This window comes from Eptesicus fuscus, chromosome 22 (genome assembly GCF_027574615.1).
Source record: "Eptesicus fuscus isolate TK198812 chromosome 22, DD_ASM_mEF_20220401, whole genome shotgun sequence".
NCBI classification, from domain to species: domain Eukaryota; kingdom Metazoa; phylum Chordata; class Mammalia; order Chiroptera; family Vespertilionidae; genus Eptesicus; species Eptesicus fuscus.
In genome coordinates, this window is record NC_072494.1 from 41,955,133 (window position 1) to 41,973,395 (window position 18,263).

Sequence of the window (18,263 nt, forward strand, 5' to 3'; positions counted from 1 at the left end):
AGGAGCGAGCGCCTGCCTGTGCGCACGCGGCGGCCCTTACATCCCCGGGGCGGGCAGCGTGATGCTGCTGCTCCAATCCGGCGGGCGTCGCGCTGCGATTCGCCCAGGCGGCGGCGGCGGGCGTCTGGCCCAGCCCCCGCCCTCGGCCGGCCGCCGCCCGCGGGCGCGGGAGGGTGCGAGCCGACCGCCTCCCCGTCCGGCGGTTAACCCTTCCCGGCGACCTGGGGCTTTAATTGGAGATGCCGCCAGCTCTTCCCAAAAGGATAAAAGGCCGAAAGGGCGGGTCAGGTCCTGGAGGGAGCGCCCCGGTTCAGGAGCAAAAGGAGAACAAGCTTGGAACATGAAGATGAAACAAAGAGTTAGTGTCATTTTACCCAGGCTGAAAACGCGCTTTCCGAAAATTAGAATGTTTGCCCCTCCCGTTGGCCAAAGTAATGTCAGCCCTGGTGTGAAACATTTCCTCTCGGAAACCCCCAAACACCATCCTCCTCCACCGGCCACTCCATGGAGAAGGGGTAATTTGTGGGGCACGCTCCCTCCTAACGGCAGCGCCCTTTCAAACCGCAGTTTGAAACCCGAAGTTCCTGCGGAGTCAGGGTTAGTGCGAACATGCCCTGTGGACGATTCATAGCTTCAACTGCACTGTTTTTCCAGAGACGGGCCTCCGGGCGAGAAAGGCAGTGCCCGCCGCCGCCTGCACCCCCGGAGGCAGATCTCTGCATTTAGGAGCAGTGAGTCTCCAGCCTCAGTGATCCGCTAGATGGGAACAGTGATGGCAGGCACAGCCCAGGAGTGCTGTGAGCTGCCAATGAGTTGTTCTATTTGCAGTTCTGACAACAGTGCCTGGCAGTCTCCAGCGGTCACCAACCGGGGGTCCACAGACCTGAGGTCCGAAAGGTTGGCAACCGCTGACTCTAGACCATATTGTAAGTGTGTGAAGAGAAAAAGGCTGAAACTTGTTACCATAAAAACATCCAAACCTGTAAAGAATTTTTGTGAGTTTATTTGAGCCAAACTGTGGACAACTGCCAGGAAGCAGAATCTCAATGGATTGAGATAATGCTCCAGAAAATGGCGGTTCTTTTTCATCTATTTTGTAGATTAGAAAGGCGGGAGAAAGCAAAGCGGGGGAAACCCCTGGGATTGGATAAAAAGTAAAAGAGACACATACTTAGGTGGGTGCAGGATAGTTAACAGTCAACAATCTATATATATAAAAGCCAAGCGACCAGAACAACCAGTCGCTATGATGCGCACTGTGGTCCCAACCTCCGGTGGCCCCTCCCCCTCACGGGCCCAGCCCAATGGGGCCCCATGGGGTGGGCCAGCCGGACCAACCCCTGCACCAATTTGTGCACTGCGCCTCTAGTTAACATGATAACAATGACAATGAAGGAATTTGTGGTCTCTGTCCTGATGCCCAGCACATTAGGTTGTGCCTGGAGAGTTCCGGAAAAAGGGAAGTTACAAGTTACCCAGACATTACAAGGCTATGTTATCACAGGTGCAAAAAGACACATAGGTTCAGTTAAGGTAAAGGTTGACCTTTTCAATGCCTAGGATGTAACTAACCACCATAACTGCTTTTAGTTAAAGTTTAATTTCAGACCATCCTTTGTGGTGACTTTAGGTCTCTGCATTTGCAAGACCGCCATGCAGGCCTCCCCTGAGCTTGTTGGGTCAGCAAGTGGCTTTTTTCCCCCCACAAACTGGAAAGGGAACTTTTGTTGGGGCTGCGGGGACAGCCTAAACCAATGGTCGGCAAACTGCGGTTCACGAGCCACATGCGGCTCAAGAGCCGCAGTTTGCCGCTCTGTTGACTAATGAGTTTGCCGACCACTGGCCTAGACAAGTAATTTCCAGCCTCTGCCCCAGTGATTCTGGGATCGAATCAATGAGCTGATAGGGTCCTACAATCTAAGAGGATTTAAGCATCCTCTTTTAAAACAGTACATGTCCTTAAATTCAGGGACATATTGGGGGGGGGTGGAAATACTAAAGAAAATCAAGAGTATTAGAAAACATAAATGTTCTTTCCATATTTGAAGTTAGCTAGAAGGAGGTGCCTTCCCAAATGGCTGTGGGGTGAGTGCATTTGTGCTCATTTGTGAGTCAGCTTCTTCTCCCCCGTCTTTCCTCCACTAGAGATCTGACAGTCTTCAAGGACTTTTGCAGAGGTGTTTAAAGTCCAGGATCGGGCCTGTGAGAATTTTGAACTTGACTGACCCACAGCTAAGGGGATATTAAGTAGCTGAGAGGAAGAAGCGCTAGATAAAACAATGCCATGTCCTCTGTGAACTTCGCCCAAATTCCCACCTTCCTTATCATTCCTACCACTTTTCCCACAATATTTTATCTTATAAATTTTCAAACAGAGTTGGAAGAGTTTACAGTAAGTACCACCTAGATTCTCTGGTTCACATTGTACTGTGCTTGCTTTTCCACACTAGTCATCTACCCCTCCCTCTAGCCATCACATTTTGTTACAGCACTTGTTTCAACCTTTTGCTTTTATTAGTTTTATGTGGCTTAAACAGGCTGATACATTTCTTGCTTTTTGTTTGTTTGTATTTCATTACTATGTCCTCAGCACCTTCGGGCACAAAGTAGGACCTTAATAAAAATGTCTTGAATGAATGAAGAGACACCATGTATCATTTGTAGATTCCCAAGGGCCACTGAGCACAATGAGGGGCAAGCAGGAAGCATCAGATACATGTCACACGAATGAAGGAAGGAATGAATGAACAAATGTGGAAGAGGTAAGAGAGGACCAAGTCCAGTCCACTTCAGCTCTTTGGAAGGAAAGGTGTTCCCTAGATCAGCGGTCGCCAACCGGTGGTCTGAGAGGTCTGAAAGGTTGGCGACCGCTGCCCTAGATCATATTGATGCCGCTGCGACTGTCTTCCTGGCATTCTAAGTAACTGTCTACGAACTAGTTGAACCAACTCGTTAACTAAGCTAACTCATCACACGTCTCTGCACCGTTTAATAGTAATATCTGCCCTTCGTGCATGAGTTAAAATACACAGAACAAAAGCTGTCTGTATAAAGGGAAGCCTCTAAACCTACATTTCCAGCTGTCCTCTGCACTCCGTGTTTTCCTGTGCTGCATGTTGGCTCTTTCCTGTCCCTAGGGCTGGCTTCCCCACACAGAAGCTACCCACGTCCATTTAAACTACTAAGCGCATCCCAGCTCTGGTGACCTCAACAAGGACTTTCCCATCTTTGCTCTCTAAAGCCAGGCAGGCAGCCTGCTATTCCCTGTGCTGTGTCATCCTCTCTGGGGAGCCCGGCCGCTGAATCCCAGAGCTCAAGATGTTCAAGTCACGTCTGAGCCTACCGTAGCAATTACAATGCGGATTCTGAATTAAGTGATTCTGTTTTCTGTCCTCCTCCCCCTCCCACTAAGCGGGGAGGGCAGGAGGGGAAGGTTTTCAATAAAATCCAGAGTTCGAACAGATTCCAGGAAACACATTTTCTCGATATCTGTGATCATCTCTTGTATAGGTGCAGATTTCAGCCTGACCAAGCTCTGGCCTTGTTCACACAGAGATGAGCTCAGCATGAGTGCAGCTGCGGCTGTGGCCAAGGTGGAGACACAGCTGTTGACGGCCCCCACCTGCCCCCTTCTCTCCCATGTAGCTAGAGCTCCCAGCGAGACAAGGAACCTTACGGGTTGCCTGAGAGTTCTCCCCCAAGGTGCTTCACACCGTGACTAATTCTTTAATTTCTTATCACATTTCCCAGCAGAAAATATGTTCTTACACCTCAGCATGTCTCCGAAGCATTTCAGTTCTCTGCATTGCCTTTCTAACTACTTTCTGCTTTAAAAAAAAAAATGTATTCCCTTTCAATTACAGTTGACATTCAACATTAGTTTGGATTAGTCGGATAAACAGCATCGTGTTTAGACAGTCACAAACTTCACAAAGAGACCGCTTTGTTCCTTCTGTCGGTCAGCCTGCTCTGACAGACCCTCAGTGCTGCTCGGAAAGGATGACCAGGTGGCATTAATGCATTCACACCTGGCTCTGGGGTCTTAATCGCTCTCAGGTATGGTCAGGCATGTGGTGCGTCTCCAGCATTGGCACCAGCAACATGGGGAATGCCAATCCTTGCGCTCCACCCAAGAACCAGTGAACGGGAACTCCACAGGGCGCGGGGGCGGGGGTGACAAGGCCTCCGGGTGACTCCAGAGCCCTGGGAGTTTGAGAACTACTGACCTAGTGGAGAGAAGATAAGTTCTATGCAGAAAAGTATGGTGTACATTTTTGCATTGAGACTAAACTTTATAACCTTTAGCAAGTGTCTCTCTGTTTTTCTTTGGCTAGTTTGTTAATTTGTGTATGCCTCAGTTTCTTCAACTGCTACATGATACCTGGTGTGTAGGGTGGTCATGAGAATATGCAGACACGTGGTCACAGAGTAGCTGTTAAATAAACATCATGTCCCTCCCCCTTCTATTTCTACCGCAGCTCTGATTTATACAGAAGCCCCACCGCATAGGGGTTAGGAGCCCAAGGTAAGGATTCCTAACGCCCAAGGGCACAATAAAGTAAAAATTAAAAGATAATGTCCAGCCCTAGCCGGTTTGGCTCAGTGGATAGAGCATCAGCCTGTGGACTGGAAGGTCCCAGGGTTCGATTCTGGTCAAGAGCACATGCCTGGGTTGCAGGCTCGATCCCCAGTAGGGGGCGTGCAGGAGGCAGCCAATCAATGATTCTCTCTCACCATTGATGTTTCTCTCTCTCTCTCTCCCTCTCCTCTTTGAAATCAATAAAAATATATTTTTAAAAAATAGGTCTCAACCAGCAGGCTGGAAGGGGAAAGGAATTTTTAGGACAGGGGAATGGAAATGGGCAAAGACACAGAAAATACAGAATTAAAGTGACAAGGTCAAAGGAATTCGTAACCTACAAAACGTGACTCCAATGCAAGGGGCTCATTTTGTTGAATTCTATCGCTATCCTGATTTGTGCACCTACACCCTCTCGCCCACGAGACAGCAGGCGCAGGCAGCAAGGACCTCCGCGTTTCCGCTGGCCCACCTTCGGAAGTCCCATGGCCCCAAGAAGCCCTCCCAGACGTGGGCAAAGACACACGCACGGTAGTCCTATGGAGGTTTTCGGTATTTCTCGCTTCTGCTCACACTGGAACTTTCCAAGGTGATTCTGTGAAAATGAGACGGAGCTAAAGGCAGTTCAGTTGTTTTGCCCAGCCAGCTCCCAGCGCCCCGGAAAGCACATGCCCCTTGTGCCAGCTGTCCGTGCTCTAAGCCTTTAGCTTCACCGAATTCCCAGCTTTCACCTCAGACCCATATCGGACCTTTGCTTCTCTTCCTGTCACCAGACTCCCACCCTCAGACTCCCACCCTCGCCATCCCACTTTCTGCAAGGACGTCCTTCATCTTCTCTAACCACCTAGTAATCCGTCTGTCCCTCCCTCGCCTGGGTGACCAGGGATGCACTGGTGTGTGAGTGCTGGGACTGAGGTGAGGCAGGGGGACCCAGGGTGTGATGTGCAGGAGCCTCTGACCCTGGGATGCAATGTGGGGCGGGCCTTAGAAAGGAGCCCCCCTCCACGTGTGCCTGAGGGCCTCACGCCCCAGCCCGGGTGACCGGCCTCCACGAGAGGAGAATCAGAGGACTGCAGCTGGCGGTGCCCGCGGCAGGGGAAGAGTGACAGTCGGGTGGCGCGGGTGGAGACTGGTGGCCAAGGATGGCAGGCTCGATATTCCTGGGGTAATGCGCTGAGGAGCTAATTGGCATCGGAGGACAAACAAGCCGAGGGAGCGGCTAGTCTGTCCAGGGTCAAATGGCACGTGGGGGAAGTTGTCTGGCTCTGGAAGCAAACTCTCCCCAGGTCGTTGGGAGAGAAAAGGAGTTCGATTCTGCTTTATCATGTAAGTACAGTGTGTCGGGGCCAGAGGCCAAAGGCTTCCAGGGAGGGGACCTAGTGTTTCAGAACTACTTTTAGTCAGAGACTACAAACACACACAAAAGCCACAGATTCCCAGGAAAACATGTGTGCACACGCACGTAAGTAGAATTTTGAGTATAATTTACTCACACCCAGCACAGCCCGTTAGTTGCCAGCCAGCCCGGCAGCCAGGAGAGGAGGTGGGGAGGACGCAGCTGTGAGGGAGCATGGCCACCTGCACACACCGAGATCCGGGCACTCACATCCCCGGCCCGCAGGGTGCAGCCACAATGGAAAACAGGTTCCTCAAAAAATAAAGAATAGAACTATCACATGATCCAGCAACCCCACTTCTGGATATACATCCAAAGGAAAGTGGAAGGAAAAGGATATCAAAGAGCTATCCATATCCCCGTGTCCTTGCAGTATTATTCACAATAGCCAATATATGAAAACGACAGATGAGTGGATAAAGGAATGTGGTGTCATACATACAATGGAATATTATGCAGCCACGAGGAAAAAGAAAACCCTGCCATTTGTGCAAAACGGATGGAGCTTGAGGGCATTTCTCTAAGTGGAGGAAAAAGCAAACATGGAAACAGCATAGAAAAGTTGTTGTCAGCAGCTGGGGGTGGGAAACGGGGGAGGTTAGTAAAAGGGTACAGACTTTCAGCTATAAAGTGAACCAGGCCTGAGGATCTATGTAAAACGTGTGCCTGTCATTGAGAATGCTGTAATCTTGTATAACTGAACTTTGCTAAGAGTGCAACTTACAGCTTCTCCCCACAGAGATACAGAGAAGATATAGACTCAGGGGATGGAGGTGTTCTGAGTAGTTCTGAAACACTAGGTCCCCTCTCTGGAAGCCTTTGGCCTCTGGCCCCGACACACTGTACTTACATGATAAAGCAGAATCTGGATGGGGGCAGCCAGTCACAATGTACACAAGTATAAAGCCATCAGCATGCACACCTCAATAAGCAAAACTGACCTCAAAAAAGTAAAACATCCTTCAAAAATGAACCTTTGGGGACGTGGCAAACCTGGGCCGAAGGCTTCTTCCTCCAACCCAACTGTACAGATGCTGTAGTAGCAAGAAGGATGTTGGACTCCAGGACTTACCCTGAGCACTAGAAGCCCCTGAGGGGAAGACACTAGCTTAGCCGTGCCTGAATGGAAGACATGGCAGTCGGAGTAAGTAAGAGGGCCAATGCTCAGAAATGGGTATTTCCAGTGAGAACTGAATTGTTTTTTTCTTCTCCCTCACATTGTCCCTTCAAGGTGGTTTCCTGAAAATTGATTTGCATATATAATTCCATTAGATTCCCTTGCAGGGGCTGCACAATTTTGCATTGCAATCAGTAATATATGAGGGTGTCTGATAATTCACAGCCATGCTATGTGGTCACTTTTGGATTTCTGACAATCTGAGAGTCTAGATGAAATGATGGTTGAGAAATGGTGTCTCTCAGTGGGGTTTTTGTTAATCCTCACCTGAGGATATTTTTTTCCATTGATTTTTACAGTGGATGGGAGGAGGAGACACAGAGAGAAACATCCATTGGTTGCCTCCCACACGAGCTCCAACAAGCTCTGGGGCTCGAGCCTGCAACTGAGGTATATGTCCTTGACTGGAATTGAACCCATGACCCACCAGTCCTTGGGCCAATGCTCTAACCACTGAACACACCAGTGGCTAGGGGTCTTTTTTTTTTTTTAATTTACCTTTATTGTTTTAAGTATTACAGATGTCCCCCTTTCCTACCCTCCATTGACCTTTTCCACCCTGATCCCACCCCACAAGCCTTCACCTCACTATTGTCTGTGTCCATGGGTTATGCATATCCTATCTAATAATAAGGTAACATGTAAATTACCATCACTCCGCTACGCCCATGATTGGGCGGCGGGAGGCTGGGGGGCGGGACTCGGGGTGGCCTATCCGGCCATTGAGAGGCATGGATCCGCTGCCACTGAGGGGGGCTACCCTGCTGTTGAGAGGCACAGGGGGCGGGACTCCCGCCCCCTGTGCCTCTCAACAGCCAGATCCGCGACCCCTGAGGGGGCCTGCCGCGGACACCCAGCTGCGCCTCTCAACGGCAGGGTAGCCAGGTGTCCGCAGCAGCCCCCCTCAGCAACAGCAGGGTAACCCCCCTCAGCAGCCACGGACCATCAAAAGTGGTGGAGCTGGGTGCCTATCTGCTCCAGCACCAGGCCTTTCAGAAGCCTCCTCCGAGCCGGAGGCTTCTGAAAGGCCTGGTGCACCAGCGGACAGGCACCCAGCTCCACCGCGAAAAGCGAAAGCGTGTAGGGGACCCTACACGTGCATGATTCAATCATGCACTGGGCCTCTAGTCCTATCTAATAAAGAGGGAATATGCTAATTGACCCTCATGCCATCACAAAGATGGTGGCACCCACAGCCAATAAGGAGGGAATATGCTAATTGACTGACCCGCCCTCAAAGATGGCGGTGCCCACAGCCAATAAGGAGGGAATATGCTAATTGATTGCCCCACCCTCAAAGATGGCGGTGCCCACAGCCAATAAGGAGAGAATATGCTAATTGACTGCCACACCCTCAAAGATGGCGGTGCCCAGTCCCCTCAGCCCCACTGGGGTGGCAGGGGTGCGGCAAGGCCGGGCCCACCCCCAGGCAGGCCAGGCCGCTCTGCACGCCTGCCTCCAGAGTCCCCCAGTCCCCTCAGCCCCCAGCCGCCCAGGGCCGGCCCGAGGCTCAGGTAACCACGGCTGGCCGAGGCTTTCGCTGCCCGCAGTGGTAGAAGAGGGGTGATGGGGCGTCACCTTTCCCTGATTGCTGGGTCACCTCCCGCCCTTGAGGGCTCCCAGAATGTGAGAGGGGACAGACCAGGCTGAGGGACCCCCCCTCCAGTGCATGAATTTTCATGCACCGGGCCTCTAGTATGCATATAGTTCTTTGGTTAACCTCTCCCTACCACCCCCACCCCCGTCTGAGATTCATCAATGTCTTCCATGCTTCCATGTCTGTTTATTTTGTTCATTAGGCTCCACATGAGTGAGATCATGTGATTTCTCTGACTGGCTTATTTTGATAAAAGGTTTTGTTTTTTTATATCATTTCTTTTTATTTATTTATTCACTTATTTTAATCATCACTAGAGGATATTTCCTCCCCCACCTTTTTTTAAGAGAGAGTGGGAGAGGGAGACAGAAACACAGACGTGTGACAGACACATTGATCAGTTGCCTCCCGCATGCTCCCTGACCAGGGCCAGGAGCCTGCAACTGAGGTACGTGCCCTTGACCGGAATCAAACCCGGGACCCTTCAGTGAGCAGGCTGCTGCTCTGTCCACGGAGCCAAACCGGCCAGGGCCTGACTGGCTTGTTTTGCTTAGCATAATCCTCTCCAGGTCCTTCCATCAGTGTGTTGTTATTTTTTTAAATATATTTTTATTGATTTCAGAGAGGAAGAGGGAGAAATAGAAACATCAATGATGAGAGACAATCATTGATTGGCTGCCTCCCACATACCCCCAACTGGGGATGAGCCCGTAACGCAGCATGTGAACTGACTGGAATCGAATCGGGACCCTTTAGTCCGCAGGCTGACACTTGATCCACTGAGCCAAACCGGCTAGGGCCGTGGTGGGTAAACTGCGGCTCGCGAGCCACATGGGGCTCTTTGGCCCCTTGAGTGTGGCTCTTCTACAAAATACCACGGCCTGGGAGAGTCTATTTTGAAGAAGTGGCATTAGAAGTTTAAGTTTAAAAAATTTGGCTCTCAAAAGAAGTTTCAATCATTGTACTGTGGATATTTGGCTCTGTTGACTAATGAGTTTGCCGACCACTGGGCTAGGGCATCATTAGCGTTGTTTGAACTGACTTTCTCTTACTAGGGCTGAGCACAACCATCTTTTCTTTGGTTGCAGGTACTGTTTTTGGTGGACCATCTATTGGTGAATTCTGTCCATTGTGCTGTTATGCTTTTGATCTCATTGTTTTACAGAAATCATTTTGTTTCTCATTTATCTTACGCTATACTTATGGTGTTCTTTTGTCTTGCAAATGTTTTTTAACCCAGAAGTAATCCCATTTCTAAAGAAATTAACTCCTGCCCTAGCTGGTTTGGCTCAGTGGATAGAGCATAGGCCTATGGACTGAAGGGTCCCGGGTTCCAGTCCGGTCAAGGGCACATGCCTGGGTTGCGGGCTCAATCCCCAGTAGGGGCCGTGCAGGAGGCAGCCAATCAATGATTCTCTCTCATCATTGATGTTTCTCTTCCTCTCTCTCTCTCTCCTTTCCTCACTGAAATCAATAAAAATATATTTTTTAAATAAAAAAATTAACTCCTGTTTCTTATGGGTCTTGTATAACATTTTCACATTTAGGTCTCAAATGTATGTCACTAATACTGTTTTTCAGGTCTTTAATATCCTGACTGATTTTCTGTCTACTTGTATCAAACTAGAATTGTGGATTTATCTATTTTTCCTTTTAGGTCTGTCAGTTTTTATTTCATGAACTTGGAAGCTCTGAATTAGGCGCAGACTTATTTAAGATTGGCAGGTCTTTGTGCTGAACCAACCCTTTTGTTATTATGAAGGGACCTTTGTCCTTGGTACGCTTGTCCTGAAGTTTACCGTCTCCGGTAACACCGGCCTCCGGCCTCCGTAGGAGCGATGCTTGTGTGGTCTGTCTGCACATTAGAACCTGTGGAAGGATTATCTGCATGGGTTCCAGAGAGGATACAGAGAACAGACCTCAGAAAACTGAGAAGCATAGAGAGGTGAATGCGAGGCCTGTGTCCCGTGAAAAGCAATTTCCCCATGCCTGGGAAAAGGTCACGTGATTGGAACCCTGTGGAGGAGAAGTTAGAAATTCCCTGTAGTTTGGTGGAGCGCTTTGGCACACGAAGTATACCTTTCACAGATATGTTTGAGTGTCTGCTAATGGGCCTTGTGCTAGATGCAGAGGTCAGTTTTTTAAAATATATATATATTTTTACTGATTTCAGAGAGGGAGAGAGATAGAAACATCAATGATGAGAATCATTGATGGCATGCCTCCCCTATAACCCCCACTGAGGATTGAGCCCACAACCCAGGCATGTGCCCTGACTTGTGACCTTCGTGGTTCATAGGTCAATGCTCAACCACTGAGCCACACTGTCCGGGCAATGCAGAGGCCAGTTTGAGATTGAGCTCCTGTAAAGGCCTGCAGCCAGAGCAATGAGGCTAGGGCAGTGGTCTGCAAACTCATTAGTCAACAGAGCCAAATATCAACAGTACAACGATTGAAATTTCTTTTGAGAGCCAAATTTTTTAAACTTAAACTTCTTCTAATGCCACTTCTTCAAAATAGACTCGCCCAGGCCATGGTTTTTTGTGGAAGAGCCACACTCAAGGGGCCAAAGAGCCGCATGTGGCTCGTGAGCCGCAGTTTGCCGACCACGGGGCTAGGGCATTTGGCAGTATTGCTTACATCTGTGTCTCCGTGAATAAAATCAATGTCTTTTCGGCAGCAAAGTGAACCACTACTATTAGGGGCAGAAATAGAATAGTGAGGAGTAGCTATGGTTGTAGGAAGTACTAACCATGCTCTGTTAACTGCGATTGTTCTGTTCTGATTAGAGAAAGCACATTGCGGTCCATTCTCCTTTTCTGAGAACTGCCTATCCTCAGGGAAAGATTAACCACCTTGTTGCCGAAACAATCTGGTCCCAGAGGTGTCCGAATTCGTGACCCCCTGCCCACACTGCCTGTAACCTGCCACCATTGTACCTTGCCTACTTCCCATGCCTGCAATTCCTACTTCCCCATGGAATCTTTGTCCTTCTACCCAATATAAGCAGCTGTTTTATGGGGGGAGGAGGGGTAAGAGCAGATTTTCATGGATGACCTGCTGCTCTCCTATGCAATCGGCAGTATTGGAATAAACACTCATACATGATTCAACCCTGTCTCTGCTTAACTGGCTCAAGTAGTGACAGGCAGCCCGGACCCAATGGCTGTCCGGTTTCACTAAGATGAAGGGTAAGAGTCTATTTAGTGAGTAAAAGTGGATTATTGGCCAACAATATATCATAGGAACCCTGAGTAAGCGTGACAGTGTGGATCTGTAGCAGGAACTATCACCTCTAACTGTAGGCTTCCATTAAGATGACCCAGACTCACCCATGAGGGAAAAATGTGAATTTAGGTATTTAAATATTTTCAAAGGCCCCTTCTAATTCTAATATTACAGAAGCTTAATGTTAAAATGAAGTTTTTATATTTCCCTCTCTTAAAAGGCTACTTCTCCCAGCCACTCTGTCAGGCTGTCACCACACCGGTTACAGTCTGGACAGATTTACCAGGAAATCAATGAGACCCTCATGTGCACTGGCCCCCTAATTAGGGACTCACTTTTGTACCTGACTTTGACTCTAAGTCCATATTCTTTTTCTTAAGGAGAGTCCCAAGAACTGTATAAGCTTCAGGTCACATAAGACTTAGAAATGCCTTTGGTGGAACCTGAGAATTCGTCTTCTTATTCACCTCATCTTATTTGGTTCTAAGGTTTACTATTTCAGTCTTCACAGTTATCTCGGATTTTGCTCTTTCTCCTCAATTTCTGCTGATTCTACTTGTTTAGTTCAGAACTTCCTCGCTTGAAAACTGCGTCACAGTGACAGCCTGACAGCTGGTTTTCCTGATGCAATATTGCTCCAAATGAATCCACCCTATTTAAAGCTGCCAGACCAATTAAAAAACAACAGTTGTCCGGCCAGTGTGGCTCAATGGTTGAGGTCACAGTTTGATTTCTGGTCAGGATGCATGCCCTGGTTGCAGGCTTGATTCCCGGGAGGATGTGCAGGAGGCAGCCGATCAATGATTCTCTCATTAAAGATGTTTCTCTTTCTCTCCCTCGTCCTCTCTGAAATCAATAAAAAATATATTTTAAAAACAAAACAAAAACACTGCTTATTTTGCAAACTTACCATCCAGCTTAAGATATTCTGATTTTTCCACTATCACCAATCTTCTGAAATCGGGAAGCTGAAATGCCCAGGCAAAAGTGGCACTCAGCCCTGGCTGGTGTTGCTCAGTGGTTAAGAGCATCAGCAAGCACACTGACCGGACTCAGGTTCAATCCCCGGCCCCCGTAGGTAACCAATTGATGTGTTTCTCTCACATTGATGTTTCTCTTTCTCCCCCTCCCTTCCTCCCTCTCTAAAAAAAAAAAATCAATGGAAAAAATCCTCAGGTGAGGATTAACAACAACAACAAAGTGGCAATCAACCAGAGGGTAAGTGAAGCCACAAAAGAAATGTGACATTTTTTAAAAGAGCCTTTTTACCTGATGGCATGTAGTTTAAAAGATTACTGTCCCCCTCCCCCTTGCTTCTCTTCTATCAATCAGGTATAAAGTTGAATGCGACAGGAAAACAATTTGGACCTCAGATGCAGAAAACTAGATTCATCATTATTCTTGGCTCATGACATTCTCTTCATCAGTGCATTCATTCATGCTGCCACTTCCCATGACCTCATCACCAACAGGGAAACCAGGACATAAACTGACATTTACATCCACCTCTGATGCTCCATCACCTCACCCAGACTTTTCCCATTCAAGGCAACACCAGCAAAATCATAATTTTCTTGCTTTTTCTTTTAACATCCTAAACAGTGTTTGGGGGAATTTTTATAGTTATTAACTTTATGAAAAGTCTAATGCGTGCTGTATATAATTTTTAAGAAATTACTCTTTTCACTCTATATTATACAGGTGGGACAAAAGTAGGTTTACAGTTGTTTGTATGGGAAATAATAAGTAATATAATAATAGACAAATATGCAAATTGACTGCACCTTCGCTACACCTAAGCCACGCCCACCAGCCAAGCCACGCCCACCAACCAATCAGGATGAGTATGCAAATTGCCCCAACAAAGATGGCGGCTAATTTGCATATCAAGACAGCGTCCAAAGAAGCCAACAGCTGCAGAAGGGAGTAAAGTTGCGAAGAAGCAAGCAAGCGGGGGGGGGGGGGGGGGGGGGGAGAAGAAGGGCGGGGCGGAGGCGGGGCCGGGGGGGAGGAGAAGGGCGGGGCGGAGGCGGGGCCGGGGGCGAAGAGAAACACGGGCGGGCTGGAGGAGAAGGCGGGGCGGGTGACAAGGGCGGGGCGGAGGCGGGGCCGGGGGTGAAGGGAAACGCGGGCGGGCTGGAGGAGAAGGTGAGGCGGGCGAACAAGGGAGGAACGGAGGCAGGGCTGGGGGCGAAAGGAAACGAGGGCGAACAAGGGAGGAACGGAGGCGGGGTAGAGTGCAGCAGGAAATCCTATTTCAGGATTTTTCCTGCAACGGGAAAGCTAGTAAGTAATAATACAAAAATAAATTGTTTCATGTAGCCACATCTGTAAACCTACTTTTGCTCCACCCTGTATTTCTAGGATTAATCCATATTGTGCCATTCATTTGGTGTGCTGTATAAAGATTTTTTTTAAAAAATGAGGCCCATAGAAATTAAATCACTTGCTCAAGTACTACAGCTTGCATGGACTGGGTTAGGAGTCAAACCTGAAGTCCTGCCCAATTGGTGTAGCTTAGTGATTGTGGTTGACCTATGAACCAGGAGGTCATGGTTGGAGTCCGGGTTTGGGCACATGCCCCAGGGTTGTGGACTTGATCCCCAGTGCTGGGCCTGCAGAAAGCAATTGATGATTCTCTCTCGACTAGAAGCTCAGCACACGAAATCCGTGCACAGGTACGGTCCCTAGGCCTGGCCTGTGATCAGGGCCATTTTACCCAGCTGCCCACAGCCAGCCCTCCCTGTTGCCACCCACCACCCCCAGTTCCCTATTCACCATTAGGCGATCGGAGCCTGCTGGCCAGGGGGAGGGACCGAGAGGTGGTCAGTGCACCTCATAGTGAATGGTCGAGCAGTTGTTCTGCCGTTAGGGTCAATTTGCATACTGCCCTTTTATTATATAGGATGTTTCTATCTCTCCCTCTGCTCCTCTCTAAAATCATCGATAATAATAAAAGAGTAATATGCAAAACGACCATCCAGATGACCTTCCGGATGAAGCCGGGGCTGTGAGGGCCGAGCCCCTTGCACGAATTTCCTGCATCGGGCCTCTAGTTAAAAATATAAAAACAAATGAACAAAAAAACCCTGAAGCCTGTATCCTTTCATACCTGTTATAAACAGGGATTAAATTTCTCTCTTAACTTTTTACAATGCCTAGCCTAGTACTGAACATTTTTTAAAAGAACAGTATTATTACTAAGCCCATTAATAATGTGAGAACACTGCAGTTGTATTTGTCATTTACTTCTCACAGGAAGTCACCTGAGGATGTACTACATAAACAAAGTATAGACAAAGGAGGGAGATGCAGATCCAGGGAACAGCAAATCCTACCCTAGAGGATGCAAAAGGAAGTCTCAGGACAAAAGCCTTGTCATAGAAATAGGACAGTGAACCCTGGTGGGTGGTCTTCAGGGGGGAAAATCTGAAAATCTGACAAACGACTCGGTAGGATGCAGAAAAGCTATTATATGAATTTGCCTCTAGCACTGGTTTCACCGTGGGGCCCAGGCTACGACACTGGTGCCCTGGAGAAGGGAACGCCCCGGCAGTGCCTGGTTCTGTAGTAAACGTGCTCAGGACCTGTGCAATGCTTTTCACTGCCGTTTCATTGACTGCTTTTTCCCCTCACATTTTAACACCCGAGAATAAAATGCATCTTCCAACCAATGGGGTGCCACAGCTTCATTCGTTGTTTATTTTCTTTCCCAGTAGGATATACAATGACGGCCCATCTTCGTCAACAGCATGGTGGGTTTGATGAACTGTGCGTGCCAGGAACAGCTTTATAACTTACTCTTCCTCATGCTATCTCTGTAACAGTAGACGAAGCTGGTGTTATTATCAACATTTTACAGATAAGGAAACTGAGGCTCAAGGACGGAACCGTATGCTCAGGACGACTGTCAATTAAGTGACACAGCCAGAACAGAACCAGGTGTGACTTCAAGGTCACGTTCTCATTGCACCTCCACATTTACCATGGGCCAGGCAAGGCTGGCGAAAAACCTATCCTGCCTGAACTACTCAAGTCAAGGTGTAGCTCAAATGAAAAGCTTCCCCAACTCCTGCAGGAAGCGATCTTGCCCTCATGTGTGCTCCCACATTTTATGAATACCTACCTCTATTACCCCTTCTTACAATGCGAAACGTAATAGTACCCGTGCCACCCTCTCTGGCCCTCCAGTGCCCACCCCCATCCGGCCCCAGGTAGGAACTCAATGTCTGCGAAGGAACAGGGTCTCTGCCTCCAAGTGTAAAGAGAACACAGAAACGCACCTATAATCAGGCCAAAAGCGGTGGGGCCCGAGCACTAGAAAGCGCACTGGAGTTTAAAAGAGCCAATGATAGCGCAGGCGCGCGCACACACACAATCAGGCTGAAAACAGGCTGCTGAGACATTTTCTTTAACCCACACAGCAGGTCTTTATTATTATTATTATTATTATTATTATTAGCTACCAGCACTCATAATTGAGCTTTCACATGACATCGGGGCTTCTGGACCTTCTGGAAAATGGGGAGATGTTGGAAACGGGTGCTCGTTCTCGCAGGGGAACTGGCTGGATGTATCGGCTGCTCCTTTCAGACGGCAGTGCTCCCTCACTCATCCGGTGCCGCCCGCCACTGCCTTCCGCCCAGCGCGCGGGAGCATTTACCGGGACCCCTGCCGACACCTGGGTTCCTGACCCCCCACTGACCGCTCCGCGCACTCTCCTGCCCACCCGAGAAGCGCTCCTCCTCCCCGGGTCGCCGCTGCGCACACGTCTACGAACCTCAGTCCCACCGCGCAGGCCCTCCGCGAGGGCGACGTTCCCGGAGGCCAGCGGCGCCCCTCTTCCGCGGCCCCGGCAGCGTGCGGTGCGCGTCGCACGCGAGGAAGTCAGTCTCTCACGTTGGCGCAAACACAGGCTCAACTACCTACCCGGCCTTGGAGCTGGGCCGAGGCGGTGCGGGCCGGGACGGAGGACGGCCGAGTGCGGCCACGTGGCCCCCGGCCCCGGATTCCACGCCGAGGGCCAGCTCTCCAGCCACCGCCAGCCTCAGCCGCCCAACTTCCAATTCTCGCGAGGCCCGCCCGAGCGCGGCTGCGCTTCCGCGAGGGCCACGCCCCGCTCTCCGGAAGGAGCCCTTCCGGCGCTGTGCCCCGGAAGCGGAAGTGTGGCTCCCTATCTGTCAGAAGCGCGGTGCTGCTCGGTGGTCCTGAAGTCTAGGAAAGTCGTTTTTCGCTCATTTTCCGTGGCTGTCGAGCGCTTCCCCACGGCGGGTGGGAGTGCAGAGCCGGAAGTGCAGGATGAGTACCATGTTCGCGGACACGCTGCTCATCGTGTTCATCTCCGTGTGCACGGCTCTTCTCGCCGAGGGTGAGGGCGCTGCTTCCCTGACGTCTGCGCTGTCCCCGAGGGAGGGTCCCAGGCCAGGGGTCTCCGGCGCCACACCGCCCTGCTTGCTCGCGGGCTCATGTACTCTACCCCAGCGAACCTCGGCGACTCGGGCGGGAGGGATCGTGTGCACGCGGTGTCCGGGTTTCTTTGGTCACTTGAGTGTCTGCGGAGACACCTTGTCATCACGTTACAGGTGCTTTTGGTTAAGAGTCCGTCGTTTTAACTACTGGCGCCTGTAAAGCGAAAGAGTTGAAATCCTTCCTTACCCAACCGTGGCCACTAATGGCAGTTGTTGGAACCGTTGCAAACATTTCTCCATGAGCACGTTGCGCTTCATGTTGCAGGTATCACCTGGGTTCTGGTTTACAGGACAGACAAGTACAAGAGGCTGAAGGCGGAAGTGGAAAAACAGAGTAAAAAATGTGAGTATGGCAGCTCCCTTCAGAAGTAGTTTCAACGGGTCAATCTCATTGAAGCGCATGTTGATAGTGAATAGTTGAGTAGCACCAGCCCATACGAAAACCTTGTAGGGACGCAGAGACGATTCCAACTTGAAGTCTAATTAGGAATATGGCTTTTGTGCAAAATGTCAGTGACGTGAGAGGTATGTGTTATGTGCAGGGAAACCTTTGTGACACAGGAGACCTTGCAGTCCTTCATGGGTGGTTAGAATTTGGGTGGAGAATGAGAAGGGGGAAGGATTTCCAGATAAAGGAAATAGCAGAGATGCAAAAGGAGGGGTATTTTAAGGACTAAGATGTGTTTGGTGAACAACAGTCACCATGATTGGTATCAAGGTAAGTGGTGTCCTGGGGAGAAGTCACGTTTCATTTGGTTGAAGGTGTGTTTGATGAAAAGGTTAAGAACAAGTAGAGTTTATTGTCTTAGAAATAAAGA

The 18,263-nt window shown here is 49.4% G+C and overlaps 1 protein-coding gene across 1 annotated transcript in view; it reads left to right on the top strand.

Annotated features, from left to right (window-relative positions):
• Positions 1-17,142: 17,142 nt before the first annotated feature.
• Positions 17,143-18,263, top strand: part of TMCO1 (transmembrane and coiled-coil domains 1) — a 30,106-nt gene continuing 28,985 nt past the window's right edge. The window contains exons 1-2 of the mRNA XM_008153104.3: positions 17,143-17,345; positions 17,711-17,788. Coding sequence (XP_008151326.1) covers positions 17,276-17,345; positions 17,711-17,788 — 148 coding nt within the window. The 5' untranslated portion in view covers positions 17,143-17,275. The remainder of the gene's footprint in view (positions 17,346-17,710; positions 17,789-18,263) is intronic.